General features: G+C 49.9%; 9 protein-coding genes across 9 annotated transcripts; 4 read left to right on the top strand and 5 right to left on the bottom strand.

Moving 5' to 3' along the window:
* Nucleotides 1-46: 46 nt before the first annotated feature.
* Nucleotides 47-2,404, top strand: N7447_003522 (coiled-coil domain-containing protein MAD1; the record flags this gene model as incomplete). The annotated part of the gene is made up of 3 exons (XM_057227797.1): nt 47-209; nt 276-427; nt 485-2,404. The coding sequence occupies 3 exons, from the start codon at nt 47-49 to the stop codon at nt 2,402-2,404; spliced, it is 2,235 nt and encodes a 744-aa protein (XP_057087138.1).
* Nucleotides 2,405-2,933: 529 nt separating this feature from the next.
* On the bottom strand, nt 2,934-3,437 carry N7447_003521 (uncharacterized protein; the record flags this gene model as incomplete). The annotated part of the gene is made up of 2 exons (XM_057227796.1): nt 2,934-3,213; nt 3,337-3,437. The coding sequence occupies 2 exons, from the start codon at nt 3,435-3,437 to the stop codon at nt 2,934-2,936; spliced, it is 381 nt and encodes a 126-aa protein (XP_057087137.1).
* A 165-nt stretch (nt 3,438-3,602) lies between these two features.
* On the bottom strand, nt 3,603-3,941 carry N7447_003520 (uncharacterized protein; the record flags this gene model as incomplete). The annotated part of the gene is made up of 2 exons (XM_057227795.1): nt 3,603-3,719; nt 3,774-3,941. 2 exons carry the CDS (start codon nt 3,939-3,941, stop codon nt 3,603-3,605), a joined length of 285 nt encoding a protein of 94 aa, XP_057087136.1.
* Nucleotides 3,942-5,565: 1,624 nt separating this feature from the next.
* Nucleotides 5,566-6,465, top strand: N7447_003519 (uncharacterized protein; the record flags this gene model as incomplete). Its single annotated transcript, XM_057227794.1, has 1 exon — nt 5,566-6,465. The coding sequence occupies one exon, from the start codon at nt 5,566-5,568 to the stop codon at nt 6,463-6,465; it is 900 nt and encodes a 299-aa protein (XP_057087135.1).
* Nucleotides 6,466-7,376: 911 nt separating this feature from the next.
* N7447_003518 (uncharacterized protein) lies at nt 7,377-8,291 on the bottom strand (the record flags this gene model as incomplete). Its single annotated transcript, XM_057227793.1, has 1 exon — nt 7,377-8,291. One exon carries the CDS (start codon nt 8,289-8,291, stop codon nt 7,377-7,379), a length of 915 nt encoding a protein of 304 aa, XP_057087134.1.
* A 778-nt stretch (nt 8,292-9,069) lies between these two features.
* On the bottom strand, nt 9,070-12,044 carry N7447_003517 (uncharacterized protein; the record flags this gene model as incomplete). The annotated part of the gene is made up of 5 exons (XM_057227792.1): nt 9,070-10,583; nt 10,859-11,589; nt 11,660-11,745; nt 11,835-11,927; nt 12,009-12,044. 5 exons carry the CDS (start codon nt 12,042-12,044, stop codon nt 9,070-9,072), a joined length of 2,460 nt encoding a protein of 819 aa, XP_057087133.1.
* Nucleotides 12,045-12,542: 498 nt separating this feature from the next.
* On the top strand, nt 12,543-13,947 carry N7447_003516 (putative cell division protein kinase (Ctk1); the record flags this gene model as incomplete). The annotated part of the gene is made up of 5 exons (XM_057227791.1): nt 12,543-12,598; nt 12,654-12,762; nt 12,826-13,656; nt 13,709-13,864; nt 13,915-13,947. 5 exons carry the CDS (start codon nt 12,543-12,545, stop codon nt 13,945-13,947), a joined length of 1,185 nt encoding a protein of 394 aa, XP_057087132.1.
* A 1,044-nt stretch (nt 13,948-14,991) lies between these two features.
* N7447_003515 (SH3 domain protein) lies at nt 14,992-17,445 on the top strand (the record flags this gene model as incomplete). Its single annotated transcript, XM_057227790.1, has 2 exons — nt 14,992-17,119; nt 17,321-17,445. The coding sequence occupies 2 exons, from the start codon at nt 14,992-14,994 to the stop codon at nt 17,443-17,445; spliced, it is 2,253 nt and encodes a 750-aa protein (XP_057087131.1).
* Nucleotides 17,446-18,358: 913 nt separating this feature from the next.
* Nucleotides 18,359-20,286, bottom strand: N7447_003514 (Major facilitator superfamily domain general substrate transporter; the record flags this gene model as incomplete). Its single annotated transcript, XM_057227789.1, has 6 exons — nt 18,359-18,611; nt 18,664-18,968; nt 19,038-19,187; nt 19,245-19,606; nt 19,670-20,139; nt 20,204-20,286. 6 exons carry the CDS (start codon nt 20,284-20,286, stop codon nt 18,359-18,361), a joined length of 1,623 nt encoding a protein of 540 aa, XP_057087130.1.
* Nucleotides 20,287-21,887: the final 1,601 nt, after the last annotated feature.

The raw sequence follows: 21,887 nt of genomic DNA, 5'->3' as shown, positions 1-21,887 counted from the left end.
CCATCATATTTTTGCGCAACGACTGACCTCTCCTGGCTTTTAATAGATGGACCATAGCCAGAACAACCGACCGGCTTCCCAGCTCATTGCTGGATTCGGCTCACCCTCGACACCCTCCGGTGCACGGAGTACCATGCGCCGATCTACTGCTATGCGACAATCTGGCCGTTTCACACAATCTCAAGCCCAATCCCATCAACCCATTCATGGTAAGATGATACCCTACTCGGATTGACTCGGGAGGCCTGTGACGGGAAACTGAATAGTTCGTCTAGATGCGGAAAAAGATGAATTACGCGTGCAATTGAATACTCTCAAATACGAGCTCGAGAATATCAAGCAGGAACGAGAGTTGGAGGCTCTTCGACATGAAAAAGAGACCCGCGACTTGCAACTGAAAGCAGACTCGGATTTTAGAAAGGCTCAGGTGAATCGCTACGAAATTTTTGATCTCATGATGCCAAACTAACAATATTTGCTGCAGGTTGCCGAATCTTCGAGTAATCGAGCGACCCATAAGAGCGACGAACTCGCAAAAGAATTGAAAGAAATTCAAGATCAGGCTTTGAATGACAAACTTGCGTTTGAGCGCAAGATTAGAGGCCTTCAGGACGAAAATCAGAACTTGCAGGAAGAGTTTGACGACACTCAAGCTCGACTCTCCGACCAGGAACGGCAATTTAAATACCAGATCAACGAGTTAGAGACAGTCCGCGCTTCCCTACAAAAGACCATCGAAGAATTCCAGAACGATATTCAAAATGCCAGGACATCGCAGGAATCAATGCAGGTGAAATTATCCCAGCGTGAAGCGGAGGTCGCTGAGCTCGAAGCGGAGAATATTCGATTGAAGGCCGAAGGAAACGATGCTGAGGCTTTGACTGTATTAAAGAGAGAACTCTCCGAGCAGGTCAATCATATTCGGGAATTGGAGTCGACAAACCGTGATCAAACAACGGAGCTGCGTCACCTTCGAAAAGTCTCGAAGAACGTTGAGGTTGTCGAAGAACAAAAGAGATCAGTGGAGAACCAGCTGCAGTTGATGAAGGGCTTTGAAGCCGAACTCAACACAGTTCAGATTCAAAAGCAGATCTTGGAAGATGAGCGACAATCTTGGGTCAGCCTTTTACAGGAAAACGACCAGCCTGCAGAGTTCGACTCACCAGATGCTGTCGTGAGGGCTGTAGTTCAAGGTCGAATTGAGATTGCTACGCTCCTTGATCGCCTCGGAACTGTCGATGCCCAATTCCTTGAGAAGGACGAGGCCATCAAGAGCCTCGAAAGTGATAAAAACAACCTGCAACAGGAATTGGAGAAACTCCGCGCTGTTGCCGTTTCTGCGGGAGGACCAAATGCCGCGGAGGGCCGACTTCGAGCTCGACTGGAGCGCCAGCGTGCGCTTGCAGTGAAAGAAGTTGAATACTTGCGCGCCCAACTGAAGACATTTGATGCAGAAGAGGCCACAATGCACGAAGATCCGTCACAGTTTGATGGACAAAAATCCGAGCAAATAACCCAGCTGCAACAACTCGTTGATGAATACCGCAGTGAGCTCCACAAAGTTCATGAAGAGCTCTCCAAGCAGGAAGCGCCGAAAGAAGACCAAGCCGAAGCCAGAGGTGTTAAGCGACCCCTTTCTCCGGCCAACAGCGAAGCCGAAAGCGAGCGTATCGCTGTCCTCAGCCGCAAGAACCGCAAGCTCCAGGAACATCTGACCAAATCAGACCAGGCCGCGACTCTTGCTCGCCGAGAACTGGATGCCGCCAAGTCGCAGATTAAGTCTTTGAAGGCCAAGTCACGAACACGCGTTCTTGAACTGCGTGATAATCCGACTGCCCAAACCGAGCAAATTAAGATGACTACTCTTGCAACTCTCCAGTCTGCGAACAGAGATCTCATGGCACAGCTGCGCGGGGGCCATACTGATATCAAAGTCGTTCCAGTCAGCGCCCTGGAGAGCATCAAGCTCGAAATGCAAGATATGGAGCGCACCGTCGCCGATAAAGAAAAGCGTATGCGCCGGCTAAAGGAAATCTGGACAGCCAAGTCCTCTGAGTTCCGGGAAGCCGTCGCTTCTCTCCTCGGCTTCAAGCTTGACTTCTTGCCGAATGGTAGAGTGCGTGTCACTTCCATGTTCCACCTCTCATCCGCTTACCGGCACGGCGACTCCGATGCACCTTCTGACTCTGGTTCCGGTAGCATGGGCAATGGTGAAGAAAATTCCATCGTGTTCGATGGTGAGAACGGTACGATGAAGATATCGGGCGGGCCGAACAGCCTATTCGCTATGGAACTTAAACCTCTCATCAAATTTTGGGTTGAGGAGCGAAAGGATATTCCATGTTTCTTAGCAGCCATGACCTTGGACTTCTATGACAAGACCACCCGTGCTGCTAGGATGTGATGGATAGGATGAGTATCATATTCGTCAAGCCTGTTTTACCTTTCCATCTCTGTATTTCTGTGATTCCCCGGCACATGTTGATTTGTGCTATGTTGTATGTTCTTATTGATTATCCGCTATTTACTTATGCAGTAATCAAACACTGCATGTCTTCTACTTTCTTTGCATCTAATACTCCTAGAAAGAAGGTCCAGGAGGGGGACATATGTTGGCACTGGAAATTCCGTTTTAGTTCCCAACTTCTTGCCGCTTTTGAGTAAAACCGAGCAGGCCAAGACCAGGGCAACCCTATATATCCTCTACCCAATCTGGAAACACAAAGACAAAATGGACCTAAGCTCCTCTAGTTGGTTCGAGACTTGGACATCCTAGGATGGGGAATTATCGAGCTCGGTCCTCATCGGCGACAGGGTGTCAATGCTTGGATAAGAATTTGCTCAGAGTTTGGGGAGGTTCTCGAAGAAAACTATGACAGAGTTAGCGACATTCAAATATCAGGGAATGTTTCCCTACATCTATATCTTTGAAATCAATATCTGGGCCAAAATCCCATATTGGTTGGATACCTTGGTGCATCTCTGGCTTCGAGATGGTGAGCATGGGTCCCCTTTCCCGCAACCGCAATGCCTGCAAAGCTTGAGATAATGCTTCCTGGTAGTGCGCCCTCAAAGGCATAGTCAAGTTGACGGAAGTATGCCGCAGCCTGATCAAGGAAGGCAACATTACTTTCCGTCTCTGTGTGAGTGGGATTGTAAATCACAAAATCGAAAAGCACGAAGGCTGCTGATGATGGCATGATGCCAGTAATGCTAGGTTGAATTATTAGTATAAAAGCCTCGTCTAATGTCACATAGAACTTGAGAAAAATAGACTTATAAGTCAGGAATATGAGGCTCGATTTCAATGAGCGCGCTGCGTTCATCAATTCCCACCTGCTATCTTCGCGATCCAGCTTTCGATCAGCATCGACGTGAAGGGACAGGCGCTCCACATCAAAAACCAGGTTGCAGTAATGCGTCTGTATAGCGACCATCTTCGTAGGCAGACTTGCACTTTGACTTAGTTGAAGTGGCTCCTTCGGTCGAAATGCCACAGGTACTGATAAGCGCCATTCTTCTAACCCACGTTGTACATGTTTGATAGAAGTTAAGGAATCCTCTGCGGATTTTAGAGAAGACCTTGTTGAAAACAGGGTGGTTTATGCGATCGACGTCAGTCTGCTCAGATGAATGGCGGCCAGGAACCAGTTGTAGTCTTTAAACCTGGATCCTGGGACATAAGGGATCTCACATCCGATATCTTCATGCGCGAAACCCTGATTGATGATTAGTAAAATATCTTTATGACTTGGAAAGAGATCTGAACGCACCGAGCTATTGTTCTCAGAGGAGTCAATCTTTTCCAAGTGGTAAATAGTCCAAACCCCTCTTAAGCGAGTGGGTTTGGCATTGGAAGATTTGCGATACAGTAGACTTTGCGCCATTCTAGCAGCATCGTATACCAACGTCTGGTCTAGCTGAAGACAGCAGGCATTCATTGCAAATATGGACTACAACTTGAATTAGCTAAGGGATTAGAGCCTCACCATGGCCGTCAGAGCCTATGTAATTTTGTCAGCAATGAGACATAGAAAGGTGAAGACATTGAATTACTTAAAGTTTGGTCAAAGAGTATGGAGGAACCAAGATATCCGGAATAATACCTGGACAGAATTGAAAGATAGTCCACATATGAAGCTGCCGCTTTCGTCGTACTGGCTGCCCAAAGCTAGGACAGCGTGATATATTGCGGAACACGCTTTTCTACATTCCGATGTCCCAGTACGGCGGCAGTTAAGATTAGGCGAGGTAAACCCTTGTATATTCAGAAAGGGGTAAATATGATGGACCTGGTCAAAGTAGGCTAGTTCTTTCAGTCCACTTATCCACTATCTAGTATACATTGTTCCTCAACTACCTTCCTCAAAATATACCATGATAACATTTGAATCCCCAGTTGATCCTTGGGATATGTAAATAACTAGGGACAGCGAGAATAGAAATTTTGATAAGCTGTAGTTCTGACAATAGCCTGGTTTGGATCTGGTCAATGAAGTGGGGATTCACAGATCGTGCCAATTTACCATTGGGCCTAGACGCCTGAACCTTTTCTAGCGCAAATATATGCACGCAATTTAATCTACAAGATTACGATATTCGGCTGGCCACGGAGGCGTGTGTCTGATCGAAAACCGCTGAGAATGAGGTCGCAGAGCTGCACGGTGTCAGGACAGGTCTCGTCGTGAACTCATCGGCCATTGTCGATCATGCCATATTTTCTGCTATCCTACTTCCAGGGGACGCCATCATGTACGATGAGCTTATTAATACCAGTGTACTCGATAGGTTCAAGCATAGCGTGGCTCTTTGCTAGCAGTCATTCCGTCACAACGATATCGATTCTTTTGTCGAAACCCTGACAGCTGTGAAGCATTCAGGGCCCTAGATCCGTAATGGAACTCGATCTGTTTTTATTGAGGTCAAATCTTTCTATAGCGTGAATGGTCCATTGCAAAACATTCCTTGCTCAAGAAATAGGCAAGAAGCTATTTGTCTTTTGAAATCGCCGGAGGACCTAGATACGTCTGTTTTCATTTCCCAGCTGGGAATGGACTCCTTAGTTGGCGTCGAGATATCCAGTTGGCGGTGGCAGGCATTCGGATTTGAGATCAGCGTGCTTGAACTGTTAGGTATGGGAAATCTCGATGGACTGGGTAGGCATACGGCGAAAGGAGTCACGAAGACACTGAGTGAGAAGCATGCATAGGTTCTTCTGTAGCCATGTATACTCCTAGAATGACATATTTACTTCGTTGTCAGGCCGTCAATCTTCAACACTGGTCATATAAAATGAGCACCCGCGGTATCTATAGAAGTCTCCAGCAGTGTACCCCGTATTATATATACAATATATCAACTCTTCTACTCCGTAACAAATGCAGTGCTATCCATATTAGCTTTGGCGCTGCTCCATTATTGGCCTAGCGCACAATAGACCCCAAAGGCAGCCGAAAAGGCGTAAGCCGAGAGTAGCATCACCGCTTCTAGCAATCTTCTCGGTTTCCAGTGCAGCCCTCCACGACCCCCCTGCAAGTCTTCGTCGTTTATAATTCAAAGTTGACGATGTCTACACCACGCAAGACCATTCTAGTCACTGGTGCCACCGGCAAGCAAGGCGGCGCTCTCATCCAAAGCTTCCTCTCTGCCCCCGACACAGCCGGATTCAACATCGTCGCTGTAACACGCGATGTCACCACTCCCCGCGCGCTGAAGCTCGGCGCGAATTTCAATGTGTCCGTTGTGGATGGCGACATGGCTCAGCCTGAGGCTATTTTCCAAAAAGTCAGCCCCGTGTGGGGCGTGTACAGCGTGCAGGTTAACTCGGACGATGAAGAGCAGCAAGGCAAGGCCATCGTCGATGCAGCAGTTGCTCACGGTGTGCGCCACTTCGTCTACTCGTCGAGTGACCGTGGTGGCCCTGAGAGGTCGCCTGTTAATCCCACCAAAGTCAAGAACTTCGCTGCCAAGTACCGCATTGAGAATTACTTGATCGAGAGGGCAGCGGCCAGCCCGCAACCGATTACATACACGATCCTGCGGCCTGTGACGTTCTTTGAGAATCTTACTACCGATATACATGGGAAGGGCTTTGCCCGTATGTGGGAACAAATGGGAGACAAGAAGCTGCAGTTCGTGTCAACCAGGGATATTGGTCGGGTTGCGGCTTATAGTTTCATGCGTCCCCATGATTACCGCAATGTTGCCCTGACACTGGTGGGCGATGAGCTAACCCAGAAGGAGGCCGAGCCCGTGTTCAAGGCTGTCGTGGGATCATCTATGCCCTTGGCCCCGTGCCCTGTGGCTTCTACCGTCAAGTTTGTCTTGAAGGGCACTGTGGGCGATATGTTTCGTTGGTTTGAACGTGAAGGATATGGAGGCGATGTGGCCGCATGCCACCAACTCTACCCTGGGATGAAAGACTTCAAAACCTGGATCGAGGAGAACAAAGGGCAGTGGCTGTGAGGAACTTGACGATCTAGATATATGACTATGCCACACGACGTCAATACAGGCTTTCTGTGGATTATAGACGTTTCTCCTCCACACTAGTTTTATGTATGTAGATTGCTTTTATTTTGTGCATATATGGTTAGACTTTCCTAAAATATTGATATTTTCCCACCATCAATGTAACTGTGATCTCTATGCAGGCGTTCGAATGTAGTCGGTGCAAACTGCAACGATGGTCTTCTTTAGAACCCTTGAATATTGATTCAAAGTTGCGGTATTCAAAGGTATGGACTCTTTGTCAAAACTCATTATACAGTCGGTTCCACCAAATTGATTTCCAGAAGAAAGACTCCATCCAATGGATTGCTTGCCAAATGATCATCTGGCCCTGGGTTCGTATTATGACGACGGCGTTTTGGTGACGATGTTTCCCTCTTTGATGTTCTTTCTTTTTGTCGGTTGTGCTTCTTCATATTCAGTAGACACCGAAGAAAGATTCCCGATATAAACATAGAGAGCCAAGTACTTTATTAGGGCGGTATCGTGGAGTGAGTGTCCATCGACTCACAAGTTCCCACCACCTAGGAATCGTCAGAAAATTGACATAGAACTCTCTTTATTGGTGACCTACGGAGAAAGAACTCCATCCCAGTCTCCGAGTAATAAAAGAGCGCCGGGTCCGAACCGCTGACAGATGGAAACATAATGAGACCGTCGTTTGTTTTTATCTAAAATGTATTGTTATCGAGATGGAGATGCTTAGCCAATGTGCTGACAGCAACGGATCGCAAGGAAACCTAACATAGCCTCTACAATAGCGAGAACGATGAGAAGTGACATCATAAAAAGTCCATTAATATATAATATATCGTTTTCAATAGCCTGTGTAATTGAGCAAACAGCCAATACATACAAGGATATCGTTAAATGACCTGCCATATTAATATAGCTACGCCTATAGCCCATGGATTAGTGAGCGAGAGACCAGCAGGCGCAGAATTCCCGCTGCTAGTGGTTGAGCCCGTAGCAGCGCTAGTAGTGGAGTCCGGAGTAGTGCCTGTAGTGGAGTCCGGAGCAGTGCCTGCAGTTCCAGTGCCACTAGAGCTTTCCGTAGCAGATGACGAACGGGAGGACGATGAAGGTGATGGCTTGGGACACACGTTATCATACACAAACAGCTCAGGACCGTCACTACAAGTGGTCGTAGACCCAGCGTCGAATGTGCCGTTCGGATAGATCCAGCATGTTCCCGAGGCATACGGCGATTTGCTTGAACCCCCCGGGTTAAAGACGACATAGCTGCAGGAATCGGCCTTTGCACATTGACTCAAGCAGTCCGATGCACCCGAACTAGCATGACAATCTTGAAAGCAGGTTTCAGGCGGCGGGTACCCGCAGACCGAGGCAACAGCAGAGGGAGTCGCGGTGGCGGCGCAGCCGCCAGCAGTGGTGGTTGCGCTCCCACCAGCACACACGGGCTGACTGTAGGCAAACAGATAGGGATTTGCGCAATCCGAACTACCTTTGCTCTCATCGAAGCTTTCACCCGGGTACAGCCAGCACGTGCCGGTGCCCGTGTAAGGGTTGCCGGCATGGAAGAGAACAAAGTTACAGGGAGGGTGGTCGTTACAGTAGTCCCAGCAGGAGGCCCTGCTGCCGGCGGCGACGGCAAAGTCGGAGTCGGGTTTCGTGTAGCCGCAGAGACTGGCGATGAGGGAAGATGTACAGGTTGGTGCCGCGGCAGTAGAGGTAGTGGACGTAGCAGATGTCGCTATGGATTCTGCTAGAGCCCGTGGAACCAATAGGGCGATAGCGGCCCAGAAAGGAGCGATCTTCATGGTAACGAGCGTAAGGACACAAGCTTGTCCAAAAGTGAGAGTAGTATTATTAATTCATCAGGAGCGGTCACTACGGTCCTGCCTATTTATATCATAGAAAAGGGGTCACAAGCCCTCTCGAATTTAATTATCACGTGGTAAGCACTAGAGACAGAAACATGTTACTAGTACTAGTAGGAAGGCCGTAGCCCCTATGGTAAACGAGATTTTAGCGTGTTTTCTGGGTCCCCATCCTAGATCCCCAAGATGCGAGTAATTAATACTTTACTATCTTAGGAATAGCTTGTACACCCCAATACAAAATTATATACAAAGATACATTAATAATTAAGAAGTACAATGGGTCGGAGCTCATGCTCGTCAACCATTCTTGTCTTTTATAACCCAAGGGGCTCAATGGGGACAGTAAACTTGATTACACACTAAGTAAGAGACCTGGTTCTGCAGACATATGTACGCAAAAATAAATGTCTAACTACACAAAACGATATCCCAAACGAACGAACAAAATTCATAAATAACAAAATCGTTATTTGCACAAGAGAAGAGTCAGAACACGACAGACGAGGAGGGGAAGACACAAGGGGGAAAAGGGGAGGAAAGAGGAAAAAAAAAAAGTAATGGCATGAACCTCCGTTTGGAGCGCTATTTGTAGGTATGCCTATCCTGACATACATAATCCAAACAGTGAACATATAACAGGAGAAGTATTGAATGGAAAAAGGGAATATATACGACCAAGTGCGGGTAGCTCGAACCCACTTTGCGCAAGAAATATCTAGGAAGAGACATACTTTCCACTGATCAGCTTGCGTGTGGTCGGGACGCCCAGCCATGAAGCCGCCGACGGCTGGGACTCACGACCCTCGTCGGCGAAGGGGTCGGCTTCTATCTGCTCTGCCTCTGAGGCAGCACGGCTAACACCCAGCTGAGAAGTAGACCCGGCGTTGCGGAGCTCGAACTTTGCTTCGACAATACCCTTGCGAGGTCCGGGGGTAGACGTCACGAAGCGGACGAGGAACTTGCCTTCTGCACCTGGGGTGGTGGGGGCCTTGACTTCCAGCTCGGGGATTCTCCATGTGACGGTGGAAGTCTTGCGGCGGAAGACGGCGCCGGTATTGGGGTACATGGCAGCACTGGTGGCGTGGGCGACTGACTCGCGCGGCTGCCCGGTAGCTGTGTCCTCGGTGGCCGTGTCCAAATTAATGGTCAAGACCAGGTTCTTGAGGGTAATTGGCTCCGCTGTGTGGGAGATGAAGGAGGGGTTGAGCGTATAATAGATGATGGCGCTGGCCTGTAACTCTTCTAGATTCCACACTGGCTTGAATATCACGGGGCAGTAGGCTGAGGGGTTGGTTGGGTCGATATGCAGCTGATACTTGAATGCCACTGTCGGCATGGGTCGCGAGATGCTGCCCAGCTGGATATCATATTCGCCTCTCTTGTCGTCGCCAGCGTCTTTGGTAACCTCTTGGACAAAGTGGGGATTGGCCGCTACCTTTTCCAGCACTTGGAAGTTGTCGAGTCGGATGCGCGTATGGTCTACCGCAGTACCAGGTATGGAGTTGTTTGCGAGAGCAAGCTCACCAATGATGTAGGACTTGGTGACATTACCCTCTGAGAACCATGCATTGACGGTTTCAATGACTGAAGCATTCAGGCCCGTTTCATATAGATCAGGATGGACCGAAGGTCCTGGGCCATGCATAGTGTGCCCAGAGCGAACAGACGTAGTATCTGACATAGCGTGATCATCCGTACCAGTGCTGGCGGCAATGCTAGGGGAGGTCATTTGCCTGATTGGGGAGGTTGGTTGCTGGGACTCCGATCCTGCCGACGACGGGGGAAGCTCGTTGCTAGGCGAAGCAATAAACACCGTATTGCGAACATCACGGCGTCCGCGAATGGTGCCAGCATTGCGTCTCATTCCTGTCTGCGGAGCGCGCATTCGGAGAGTATTTGCCATATCATCCATGGCCCGCTTCGCCTGACTCTCATCCTCGAAGATGGGCTGGTCTCGAATTGTCAAATTCATACCAGACTCATCTAGGCCCGCTGCCTCATTCTGGGCGCGTGTGATCTCGTCGATTGTTGCAGGACGTTGAGTGAACCCTTCTGAATCAACCTGTGGCGGATTGACATGGTCATTGGTTAACCCAAGACCTTCTGGGGCAACTCCATTTCTGGAGTTCTCCGGATGCTCTTCAGGTATAGGTGCAGCAGTATCTAATCCGTTGCGATCCTGCGACACACTAGGGTTCCGCAAGGATGATTGATCGGTGAAAGATGTCCCTGGACGGTCAGTGGCGGTCGCCGGGGGGATTCAGGTATTTGCAAATCGCGAGAGGAGTCTGCTCGCTTGAAGGCAGCAAAAGGACTACGCTTCTTCTCTGCCTTTCGGTCAAACGATCCAGTCGAGGGTAAGGCAACGCTCTTTCTCCTGTTCATGACAGTGCCAAGACGTCTCAATCCCCCCAGGGGAGTATGTCGTGGCTGTGCTTCCGGTACTAGATAACCGGTGAGAACTTGCATCTAGGGTGAGACCATAAGTAGACTGTAAAACTCACCTGGCGTTGCCTGAGCGATAGTGTGTTGTCTATCAGATGCCTCTGATAGTTGGCTTGCCGCATCATCCTGGATGCGTGGAGGGGGCGGAAGCGGTGCTTCTGATCGCGGCGTGGAGAACTGGCGCTCGATTGGCGCAGTCGGTGTCCGCTCAGATACCGGTTCAATTGTGGAAGGAGTCTCTACCGGTTCGGTCTGTCTTCTGGGGACAGCCTGCGTCACAGGGACCCGGGGGCCCACCATTCTAGCAGCAAATGTCTTGATCTCATCTGCCGTTTCCACATTGAGAAGAACGTTCAAGCAGCTTTCAGCGGCCTGGCGACCGCGCTCGACTTGATCGACCTCGTGGGTCTCCAATTGTGTTAGCACGTCCCGAAGGTGGTTGAGCCGGGTCTCATCGGCGGCCTGAAGTTGCTCGTAGACAAAGGGAGCCCGCGATTCCCATTGCTGATGGACTTCCTCAGCATTGGCAATCTCGCTAGCAAGTTTGTCTGCACCTTTGGCACCTTTCGCCCTGGCTTTGTCCACCTTCTTCTGCGCAGCCTCCACATTCTTTGCCAGCCCCGCCAAACTACTCTGGATACCGGGCAACGACTTCATCTCGGAATTCTTGTTGCTGAATTCCCTTAGAGGTTTTTCGACATCCTCCTCGATCTTGTTCGCAAGGGTCTCATGCGACACGGCGAGCGTTTCGGTGGCACTGATGATGCGTTGCCAGGGGATTTGGAAAATGCTAGTGTCATAGGTCAGAATCATTATCGGGCGCAGAATAACTTCAATCTTCCAGGGAATGGCCAATTTACCCAAGAGCAGCTCCATTGTCCAACTGTGGCCGATGCGCCAGCTTCCGCAACCCTTGGGCGTATGCTTCTTCAACGCGACGTCGTTCCTACCGCCAAATTTGTCAACACCAATGTCGCTCCTCGTTGCAGATCCCATTCTAGGAATCTGATCGAATCGGGTCACAGGCTGTCATACCTGCAAGTAATCCGCGATATCCACGTTGATCTTATTTATGAGTTTAATGCGATCGCTTAGGACGGTTGTAGCTTGGCCGGGATGCAGGGTGGCCTAAATGAAAGAAATATCACCAATGGTCAGTAACTAGATGCGGTGCTAGCTGGCCATAAAGCTCGCATTGCTCAATCTTACCAGCAGCGTTGGGTACTCTTGCCGTGAGACGTCCATGATTCAGATTCCGGGGTATTGAACAAGGTAGCGCACGAAGCGCATAACATGAAAGAGAAAACCAAGAAATTCCTGCGATCCTCGCGGCGAGAACAGCCCAATCAAGTCAGTGAAATTAATGTGGGATCGGGACCGAATGCCAGTGTCAGTTGGTAGCGTGTCATTGGAGTTGGCCGGGGACGGAATGGGGATGGAATGACGGAGGGTGTTATTGTAATACAGTATTTGGCGTATCAACTCAGTCGCACTGCCTAAACGGCCGTTATTTACGTCACAGAGCTGTAACCATCCCTTCATTGGTCACATGACATCATCCACGCTGTTGATGTTGGCGCCTTGTTGCCTCAGGTTGACATCTGATAGCAAGTCTCCATGATAGAATAGATCTCCCCCTATATTTACTGTGCTTTGATTATTGGCTATACACTAGTATAGTAACTGCAAGGTAGTATAGATTAGAAGTCATACTACCTCAGTTGGCAGTGGCTTTTGTCCATTATGTCCTGGAAAGACAATTTTGGGTTCACAGACCGGCTGCGAGCCATACAGTCTCTGTGAGTGACCTTTCCCGTATAAGTGAACTTGAGCACTCGGTTAATTCGCATGTAGCACAGCGGCCTACCAGCAGGCTTCCTCTTCATCTGCATCCGCATTTGCAGAAGCTATGGCCCAGGCGAAGCGGCTTGAAACTGAGACGTATGACAAGGCGACCTCAAGGGTGAGTTTTGCGCCTTCTAAAAATGGAAATAAAAAAGACTTCAACTGAGATTGTTCCATCCAGGATGAATATGATTCCATCTGCCAACAGGCAATTGATGAAGCTGAATTGGCAGCGTCCACCGAGCTGATCACTAGCAACCCGCAGCATGTCAAGGATGACTATGAAGAACCAGAGACCTCAACTGGGGAGGTGATCGGCCAATATCGGTCTTGCTTCGATCATTATGGTGGTCTCCACTCCTCCATCTACAGATCCAGGTTGGAAGATGGGACTGTTCGAGCAGTGAAAGTCACTATTCCCCATATGATGACAGCCCCGCATGATGCTCACCGTGAAGCACGGTTGCTGCGCGAGGCTGCTCACCCCAATATAATTCCGCTGATCGAGACTTTCAATCTTGATGGTGGCCGATTTGTCTTGGTCTTTCCTTTTGTGCGATATGACTTCGAGAAGTTGCTCCGGCGAGACATGGTAACTGCTGCTCAAACACGATCGATTCTGCGAGACCTATTCAATGCCCTTGTCCATCTCCACGGCATGGGTATACTTCATCGAGACATCAAGCCTTCCAATATTCTAATGGACTCTCCCAATGGACCAGCCTACTTGGCAGACTTTGGCGTTTCCTGGAAAGAGGGCGATCCGGGATCTGAGCCACCCACGCAGAAAATCACGGATGTGGGCACGACCTGCTATCGGCCCCCGGAGATTCTCTTTGGGTTCAAAGAGTATGGAACGTCCCTCGACATGTGGGCTGCCGGCTGTGTAGTGGCAGAAGCCATTGCCGTCGGCCACCACCAGCTCTTCGACTCGGGGCCTGTGGGCAGCGATCTATCGCTGATTTTCTCCATCTTCAAACTACTAGGCACTCCAGATGAACAGCGATGGCCGGTAAGCTTCACACCTACCGCAAATAGTAATGTCATTAACAACCATTGAACAGGAAGTCAAGGTTTTACCAGACTGGGGGAAAGTGGAATTTCACTCGTTCCCCACGCAGACCTGGGAGAATATCCTCCCGGGTGCATCTTCAAATGGACGTGATTTAGTCAGCCACCTATTGTGTTACGAGAGCAGCGAAAGACTCTCGGCAGCAGAGGTATGTGACCTAACCTAATGTCTTACGATAGCCTCTAACAATAGACTTAGGCCCTTGCCCATCCATATTTTGTTCAGACTTGAAGTAAATGGTATGACATGGGAAGGGTGCTACGCCACACTTTTTTTGCGCCTCGGGTTATACCGTACAGTGGGTCGGGGAGTCACAGGCGTAAAAAGTGGACCACTGAATTACTTAACGATGCATCAAGTTTATGCATACGGGGTACCGGATATGGATTATAGGCATGGTGCCTTACATGCACGGAGCAAAATAGTAAAATGTTTCCGAGGTGTAACCCCTTGAGACCTGCATAACAACATTGGCACACAATTATTATCCCAAATCTGGATTGATTAAAATTGGATTCTCGGCAACCCCGGAGATTACGGGCTCAGTGAATGATCAATTAAATATGACGGTTCTGGTTAGGGTGAAACAACCGTATAGTAGTCTGTGCCCCCGGGGCCCGCGTGCAGGGCTATACTTTAGCGAATGTGCCGCTTGGGGGCGGGCAAATGGGGCTGGCAGGAGCCGGACGAGATTTGTTTTCCCGTGCCAAGTGCTCGCAAATTAGACACTGTATCAGGAATATTTTTAGCAGAACTACTCCGTACACTATACGTACTTCATCAGTATGTAGAGAGAAAATGCAAGTTCGTAAAAGGCCAAAGGCCAATTAAAGTAAAGAGGATCACGGTTCTCGGCCGTGGGGATTAGTATCTCCTTCGGGTCAGGTACCGTTGACTAGCCAATCAGAGTGAAGGAAACACTGTGAATCGTTGCCTATTTGGGTTAGCATGTTGTCTATACACACAGGGTCCCAAGATCTCATTTCCTAGGGACTCTCTCTCTCTCTCTCTATCGAATTTCTCTTTTACTCTTTTTCATCCATTCTTTTTGTACGACCTGGAAGTCGACGTCCTTTCTTTTATTCTCGACTTGACAATCGGCGGTGCTCGATATCAGTCGTCCATTCTTTCTATCATTCCACGGAGCCCAGCGACGCGGATTCTCGGGAATTACTCGCGTTGGAATCTTGAGTTATCCCTCTCTTTTAGGATACTTTAGATCTCCCTAGCCTTCATCATCCCTTCACAATATCCTGGGATACTGGAGTCGACAACATGCACGGGCATGCGCACCACCATGCACGCAATGTGGAGGAACTAGAGACGCGAGGAAATGTTGAGGAACGAGGAGTCCTCGAGGAGCGAGGCGATGTCGTGATTGTTTACAAGACCATGGAACCAGACTTTGAAGGGGACATAGGAGGTTATGTAACCGGCAACCAACACGACACTGCGACGAAAGTAAACGCTGGTCTCGGTGATCCTGTCAGTGCGCCTTCAAAGCCCAAGGAACACACTACCGAGTCGGATGAGGAGACATCAACCAAGACGAAGGCAGAGCCGACTACCACCAAAGAGACGGTGGCCCACACCACTCATGAAACTAAAGAGGAGACCACCGAGACTAGTGCTGAAACGACCCGCAAGAAAGCAACTACGACCAGTGAATCGGAGGCTCCTATCACAACAACCTCTTTTGTGACTTCAGCATCGTCCACCTCGGAATCCTCCCAGGATGTCAACACTCTCCTCGCAACCTCCACCGGATCGGCCAAGGACTCTAACGCATCGGCTTCGACCACTGCTATTCCAACTACTGCTTCTGGGGGTATGACTGGTGGCGCCAAGGCTGGTGTGGCCATTGGTGTCATCTTCGGTATTGGTTTGATCGCTGCCTTGATTTTCTTCTTTGTGCGCAAGAAGAAAAGAAGTCAGGAGGGATATCAGAAGGAGAATGAGAAGACCTTCGGTGGTGAAGGCCTGCCAGAGGGCGCTACTTCCTTCCCACCTCCTCCTCCTTCCAAGTCCCAGACTTCGACTCCCCCACAGCTTAATGTTCGTCCCGTCACTCAATTCGCGCCTGATCTGAGCAGCAGCGGTGCCTTGAACCCGGCCACTACTGGTGCTTCTGCGGGTTTGAGCCCGGCCACCGCTGCTGTTGCAGGTGCTGCAGTTGGAGCTGGAGTTGGAGCTGGCTCGGCCGCAGTCGCCTCTCGTAATCTCACTGGTGAATCACCGCCTCCTACTCCGCCAAAGTCCGCTTCAAGCAACACCAACCCGTTCAGTGATCCTGTGAATCCTTTCAACGCAACCACCAGCCCTGTGGCCCAGAACCCGCCTTCGGTTCCCGAACCAGCCACTGGACCTTCTGGACCGACCGTCGCAGCTGCGGCAGTCGGTGCCGCGGCCGTGGGTGTTGTAGCAGGCGCTGCTGCTTCATCTCGGGCATCCAATGATTCTTACCACTCCGCTCAATCACACGGCCATTCCCCCACTGGCTCGACCCAATCTGCGACAATGCCTGGCGATGCTGCCGCTGGCTCGGCTGCTGCTGCCGGCGCCGGCCTCGCAGGAGCTGCTGGCCCACCACCCCCTACCAATGTTTACCGTGTGCAACTGGATTTCAACCCTTCTATGGAGGATGAGCTTGGCCTTCGCACAGGAGCGCTTGTGCGCTTGGTTCATGAGTACGACGATGGATGGGCTCTCTGTATGCGCCTCAACGGCTCCCAGCAAGGTGTTGCCCCACGTTCTTGCCTCTCGGCTCGCCCTGTGATGCCTCGCGCCCGCCCACCCCCCGGCGCTCCTGGCCCTCGTGGCCCGCCCATCATGGGCCCTGACGGTCGTCCAATGATGCCCGGCGGTCCTCCCGGCCCAAGATTCTACCCTCAGGATTCCCGTCCGAGATCCGCTGGTAATACTGGCGTCTCTGGACCTCCACCTTCTCGCCCTTACCCCGGCCCCGGATCTGCTGTCCAGTTCCCGCCAGTTCCCCGCTCTATGTCGCCCGGACCGGGAGGAATGCCTCGCTCCATGTCTCCTGGGCCAGGAGGACGACCTGGCCCTCGCTCAATGTCCCCCGGACCTGGAGGTATGCCTGGCCCTCGCTCAATGTCCCCCGGACCAGGAGGACGACCTGGCCCGCGCTCGATGTCTCCCGGGCCTCGCGGAATGCCTGGTCCTCGCTCAATGTCCCCCGGCCCCGGAGGAATGCCCGGCCCCCGCTCGATGAGCCCTGGTCCTCACGGAGCTCCTGGAATGCAGCGCCCTCTGATGCCTGTCAACCAGCGCCAACGGAGCAATAGTGCAGGCGGCAACGCCGGTCCTCCCGTGGCACCACCAGCTGCGCCTTCCGTTTCCAGTCCACTAGCCGCTCCCGCTCCTGCTGCGCCACAAGTTTCGAGTCCATTAGCCGCTTCCGATTCTGCCCCTGTCGCTCCTGCTCCCGCTGCGCCACAAGTTTCAAGTCCCTCGGCTGCTCCTGCTCCTGCTTCTGCCCCAGCTCCGGCTCCGGCTCCGGCTGCGGCCCCAGCCCCCGCTGCGCCGGAAATTCCAAGTCCCCCAGCCGCACCTGCGCCTGCTCCTGCTCCTGCTGCGGTGCCAGTTCCAAGCCCCCAAGCCGCTCCTACTCCTGCTCCCACCAGCGAGCTTCCAGCCCTTCCGGGTTCCATGCCAACTTCCCCGTCAGGCTCGATCTCGCGAAAGCCCGTCCCCACTCGGGACGCTTAATCTGAATGACCCTCACATCTGCATAGAGCCTCAGTCTTATGCGGAACATAGGCATTCCTGCTGACGTGTCAGTGCCGCCGCTGGACGGAAATGAGCTTGCCTAATATGACCACACTGTTCGCCTCGATCTTGATATCCCCCTACACCCCTGCGTCCGTGACGAACGAACCCTCCTTGAATCTATGCTTTGCGCTGGATGCACATCTCCGCATCTGAATCATTTCATCAGTCTTTTTGTTTTCATCTTCTGGATATTTCATCCGTGTCCAGGATGCCGTCTTGTCTGTGTTCCCACTGGCATCCATGTAATGTTAACAAAAGGCCGGCCGTATTTTCATACCTACTTTTCTTTCTTATGCCTCTTTTTTTATTTGGGTTGTTTCACATCCCTTTTTTTTTCTTTTTGTTTCTCTTCGACTGGAAGTTGCAAGCACCTTCTTCGATTTCCTTTCTTGATTGGCATCGATCTCGAATAATATGCGTGTCACGCTGAGATGAGCTGGAATACCCGGATCCTTCGACTTGTTCCAACCAGATAGTTTACATTCATAGCTATGTAGAAATCTACTGAATTTTACCAACTACATGTTCTTCTGTTGTTACATTACTAGCGTGCACTGTATTCAATAGAAGAGAGAATAACATATCCACTTTAGAAGAAATAATTGCCGGATATCACGAAAAGTCAAGTTCATCTGCAACCACCTAGATACATATATTTCAACCTCTATGATCATTCAATCGAAATCTGACGCAAAAAGTATGTTGTTACTCTCCTTTACATCTAAAAGCCATACATATAAAAACAGTCTTGGTGAAAAGATATAATCAAATCACACTGGCACCACGGGTATAAACGAAATCCACCATACACGAAATCCACCATACACAACCACCCTCATCTTTCAACCACTCAACCCTTAACCTCACTCTCATCGCTATCGAACTTTGTGTTCGCGTTGTGCACACTCGTACGACGGACAGCATCCTCAAGGTACTCGGGCTTGAGCTCGCCATGCTTATCATAGCGGTATGGCGTCTTGATAGAGAGGGTAACAGCATCGAAGACGTTAGTGGACTTCTTGAAGATGGCGTCCATCTCTTCCAGGGAGCGGTAGCGAGTCTCAGGGAAGAAGAAGTATACACATGGGAACATGAATGCGTTACTGTGGTTGTTAGTTGAAGTTCTCGGTTAATGCGGGGGTTTAAGGATCTTACATGACAGCGAAGATGATATAGGTCTTGTATCCGATACTGTCGAATGCAACAGGGGTAATCATCACGACCATGAAGTTGAAGATCCAGTTGGCGCTGGTGGCCAATGCGTTTGTCGGAGCACGGATTCGAAGCGGCACGATTTCGGCGGGGTACAACCAGGTCATTCCGAGCCAGCCGATGGCGAAGAAGGTGTTGAAGACGAAAAGGAAGACAGCTTGGCCGATACCGGCTTGGCTATCCTTTAGATAGACCAAGCGGTAGTTGGTACCGGCTAGGATAGCCATTGAAATTGACATGCCGGCGGCCTAGTTTTATAAGTCTTGGTTAGCTGGGATATCGAAGAGTGGGAGAGAGAGTGGGAGAGAGTGACATACGCCGAACAGCATCAGTGGGCGACGTCCAACTTTCTCAATGATGTAAATAGGAATGAATGCAGCCATCAGATACTCCGTGCCGTTGCAAGCGGCTAGCAACTTTGGAAGGTTGCCCTTTGCAAGACCAATCTGAGCGTACAGTTGAGGTGCCTAAGGGAATTGATTAGCATAAGGTTAAAAATCTCAAGGGGGGGAGATGGATCTCACATAGTAGGTGATGAGGTTGATTCCGGAAATCTGCTGGAACATCTGGTTGACGTAGGCAAGTGCCACGCGATGGAATTCTCGATACTCGCTCATCTTGAACAGACTCTTATAACTGCCCTTGTTCATCTCAGTGACAGTTTCCTGGATGGAGAGGAGCTCGTTCTTGATATAAGGGTCATCCCGAGATTTCTCATTCAGACACTCGAGAATATCCAAAGCCTCCTCGTTACGGCCTTGCATGACAAGCCATCTGGGGGACTCGGGCAGGTTGAGAATCGAGCAGAAGATAATGACAGCGAAGACAATCTGGAAGGCTAGAGGGAAGCGCCAGGCAACCTCTTTTTCTCCGATGAACGACATGCCTAAATTCAGGACTATATCAGTAATTGCAACTTCCGCGTATATCACATGATGTTTCAACTCACCATAGTTAATCCAGTAGCTCAGCGTGATACCTCCCGTGATCAGCATACCCTCTATCATCACCATCTTTCCTCGATCGTGGGCCTTTGCTGATTCGGATTGCCATGTCGGTACGGTACTTGTATTCATGCCGTTGCCAACACCTGTGACAATTCGGCCGATAATGAAGTGAGGTAGAGAATAAGCGGTGCATTGCAGTAGAGCGCCAGTAGTCATGATCACACAGCCACAGAAAATGGTGCGTCGTCGACCGAGCGGATTACCGATGAAGATAGTCGCGACTGCGCCTATGAAACATCCCAGGTTGTACGATGCGACTGCAATGCCTTGGTTCAGAGCGCGCTGCGATTTGATGGACCTGTGCATCTCATCCTGGATGCTTGGGTCTAGGGGATTGATCTCGGGGAAGTATTTGGTGAAGGAGGGCAAGTCTAGTAGACCACCCGTGATACCTTGATCATAGCCAAAAAGCCTTGTAGCAGTTAGTTTTCAGTTTTTCTTTTTTTTTTCTCTCGATAGTGAAAATAGTATCATACAAGAAATCAAGACTTCCCAGAGAACTGATGGCCAAGTTGAGAGACCGGCCTCTCCAGCCAAAGTACCTCGGAATGCCGAACATGATGTCCTATGCAAAGAAAGCGAAAAACGGACATGATGAAAATGCCGATCGGTGGGTTATATAGCCCACTTTCACTCCTCCGGATTGACAAAAAGGGTAACCCGAGATGACCGGGGTGTTCTCCAGCGTTCGGGGGTGTGTCTGGGGCTGGCCAAAATACGGGGGAAGGCGTCGGGCGACGCGGGGATGGGTGAATTTCCATGGGGGGTATTTGGGGGCGGTTTGTATGGATTGTGACTGGTTGAATGGATTTTAACGCTAACTGCATTTATATCGTCCAATGTAATTTACCGCTTCAAGTCAATAAATACGCGATAGTAGCTTGTGCTTGGCTTGGACATGGCGCAAGCCAAAGGAACGTGCTGATATTGGCATGCCCAGATACAAGCCCTAGGTTCCTTTTACATTCTGTTTTTAGTGGTAATTAGTTGGAATTGACACTGTCCACAATAGATGAAATATAGAACAGGATAGCAACAGATATGGCCCCAGCCAAGACCCAGGCAAATGAGACGGGATACAAAGTGACTAACACCCGTTTGTTTCACTGTCCATGACATGCGCCAACTACGCCAACTACGCTAAATACGCTAGATACGCCACAGGGACCTGAGCGAATGCAAGTCCTTTGGTAAATGTACGCAAAGGCAAAACCTTTATTTCACATGTTGAGGCTACAATAAATATTCCGACAGTCCTTTTCCTTTTCTGTGATGGAAATTAATATCCCAAAATCTCCCGGCCCCTCGGATACCGGCTGAGCCATTAATATAATGTGGACGTCAGCGGCACACATGCGGCTTGCCCAGACATTGGGATACTCAAATCATTATGTATGCACCCGGGCTAAACTCTCTGTGCCTTTTCAGGGCATTTTTAGGGCCAGATTTCTCAGATTTCTAATCTGACCTTGTATCCGACCTAATTTGAATTAGCCCCCTGTAGCGAGTATATCCATATCTTTATGACAGGTACATTGAGCTTTGATTTAGTACATTTATTTCTCTTCCGCTTAATCTCGATGTCTTGGGACTTCATATAGATTTGGACACGAGCGTAAGGTTATGCTGGAAAGGCAGGTGTCTTCCAACACATCAGAACAGCGTTATCTCCATGGATATCTGGAAGATCTCCAGAAAGATTGCTTTTTGACGATATCTCGAATTCCCAGCTCATTTTTATTTGCCCTTGCAGCAATTGAATATGAGCTGTTGCTTGTTCAACAATGCACTGGTGTTCGTTACTTACACACTCGAAAACAGGCTACTTCGTTACTTGACAGCCTCGGAGGAACTGGATAGACGTTTCAGCCCTTTCTTTGAAGCTTGATTTCAAGTTTGTAGGTGTACTTGAACGAATTTTGTTACACTTCTCTTTGTTGAGTCTCTTTATCCTGCCTTTGAGCCTCTTCTCTATGCGCTTGTCTCCATTGTTCGTCTCGCCTTTTTTTTTTGTTTAACTTGGTCTTATTTTAGGTGGCCTATTTTCGTGATATCTCGTCCTAAGGACTAGGGGCCCGGCCTATGTTAAGCAGAAACAGGACATTCAAAAGGTATATAGCTGCGCTTGTTTCCGTCCTTTTCTCTCCATTCCAACATCAT

This window comes from Penicillium robsamsonii (assembly GCF_028829455.1).
Source record: "Penicillium robsamsonii strain IBT 29466 chromosome Unknown utg000002l_segment0_segment0, whole genome shotgun sequence".
Taxonomy (NCBI): Eukaryota; Fungi; Ascomycota; class Eurotiomycetes; order Eurotiales; family Aspergillaceae; genus Penicillium; species Penicillium robsamsonii.
This window is presented reverse-complemented; position numbering and strand designations above follow the sequence as displayed.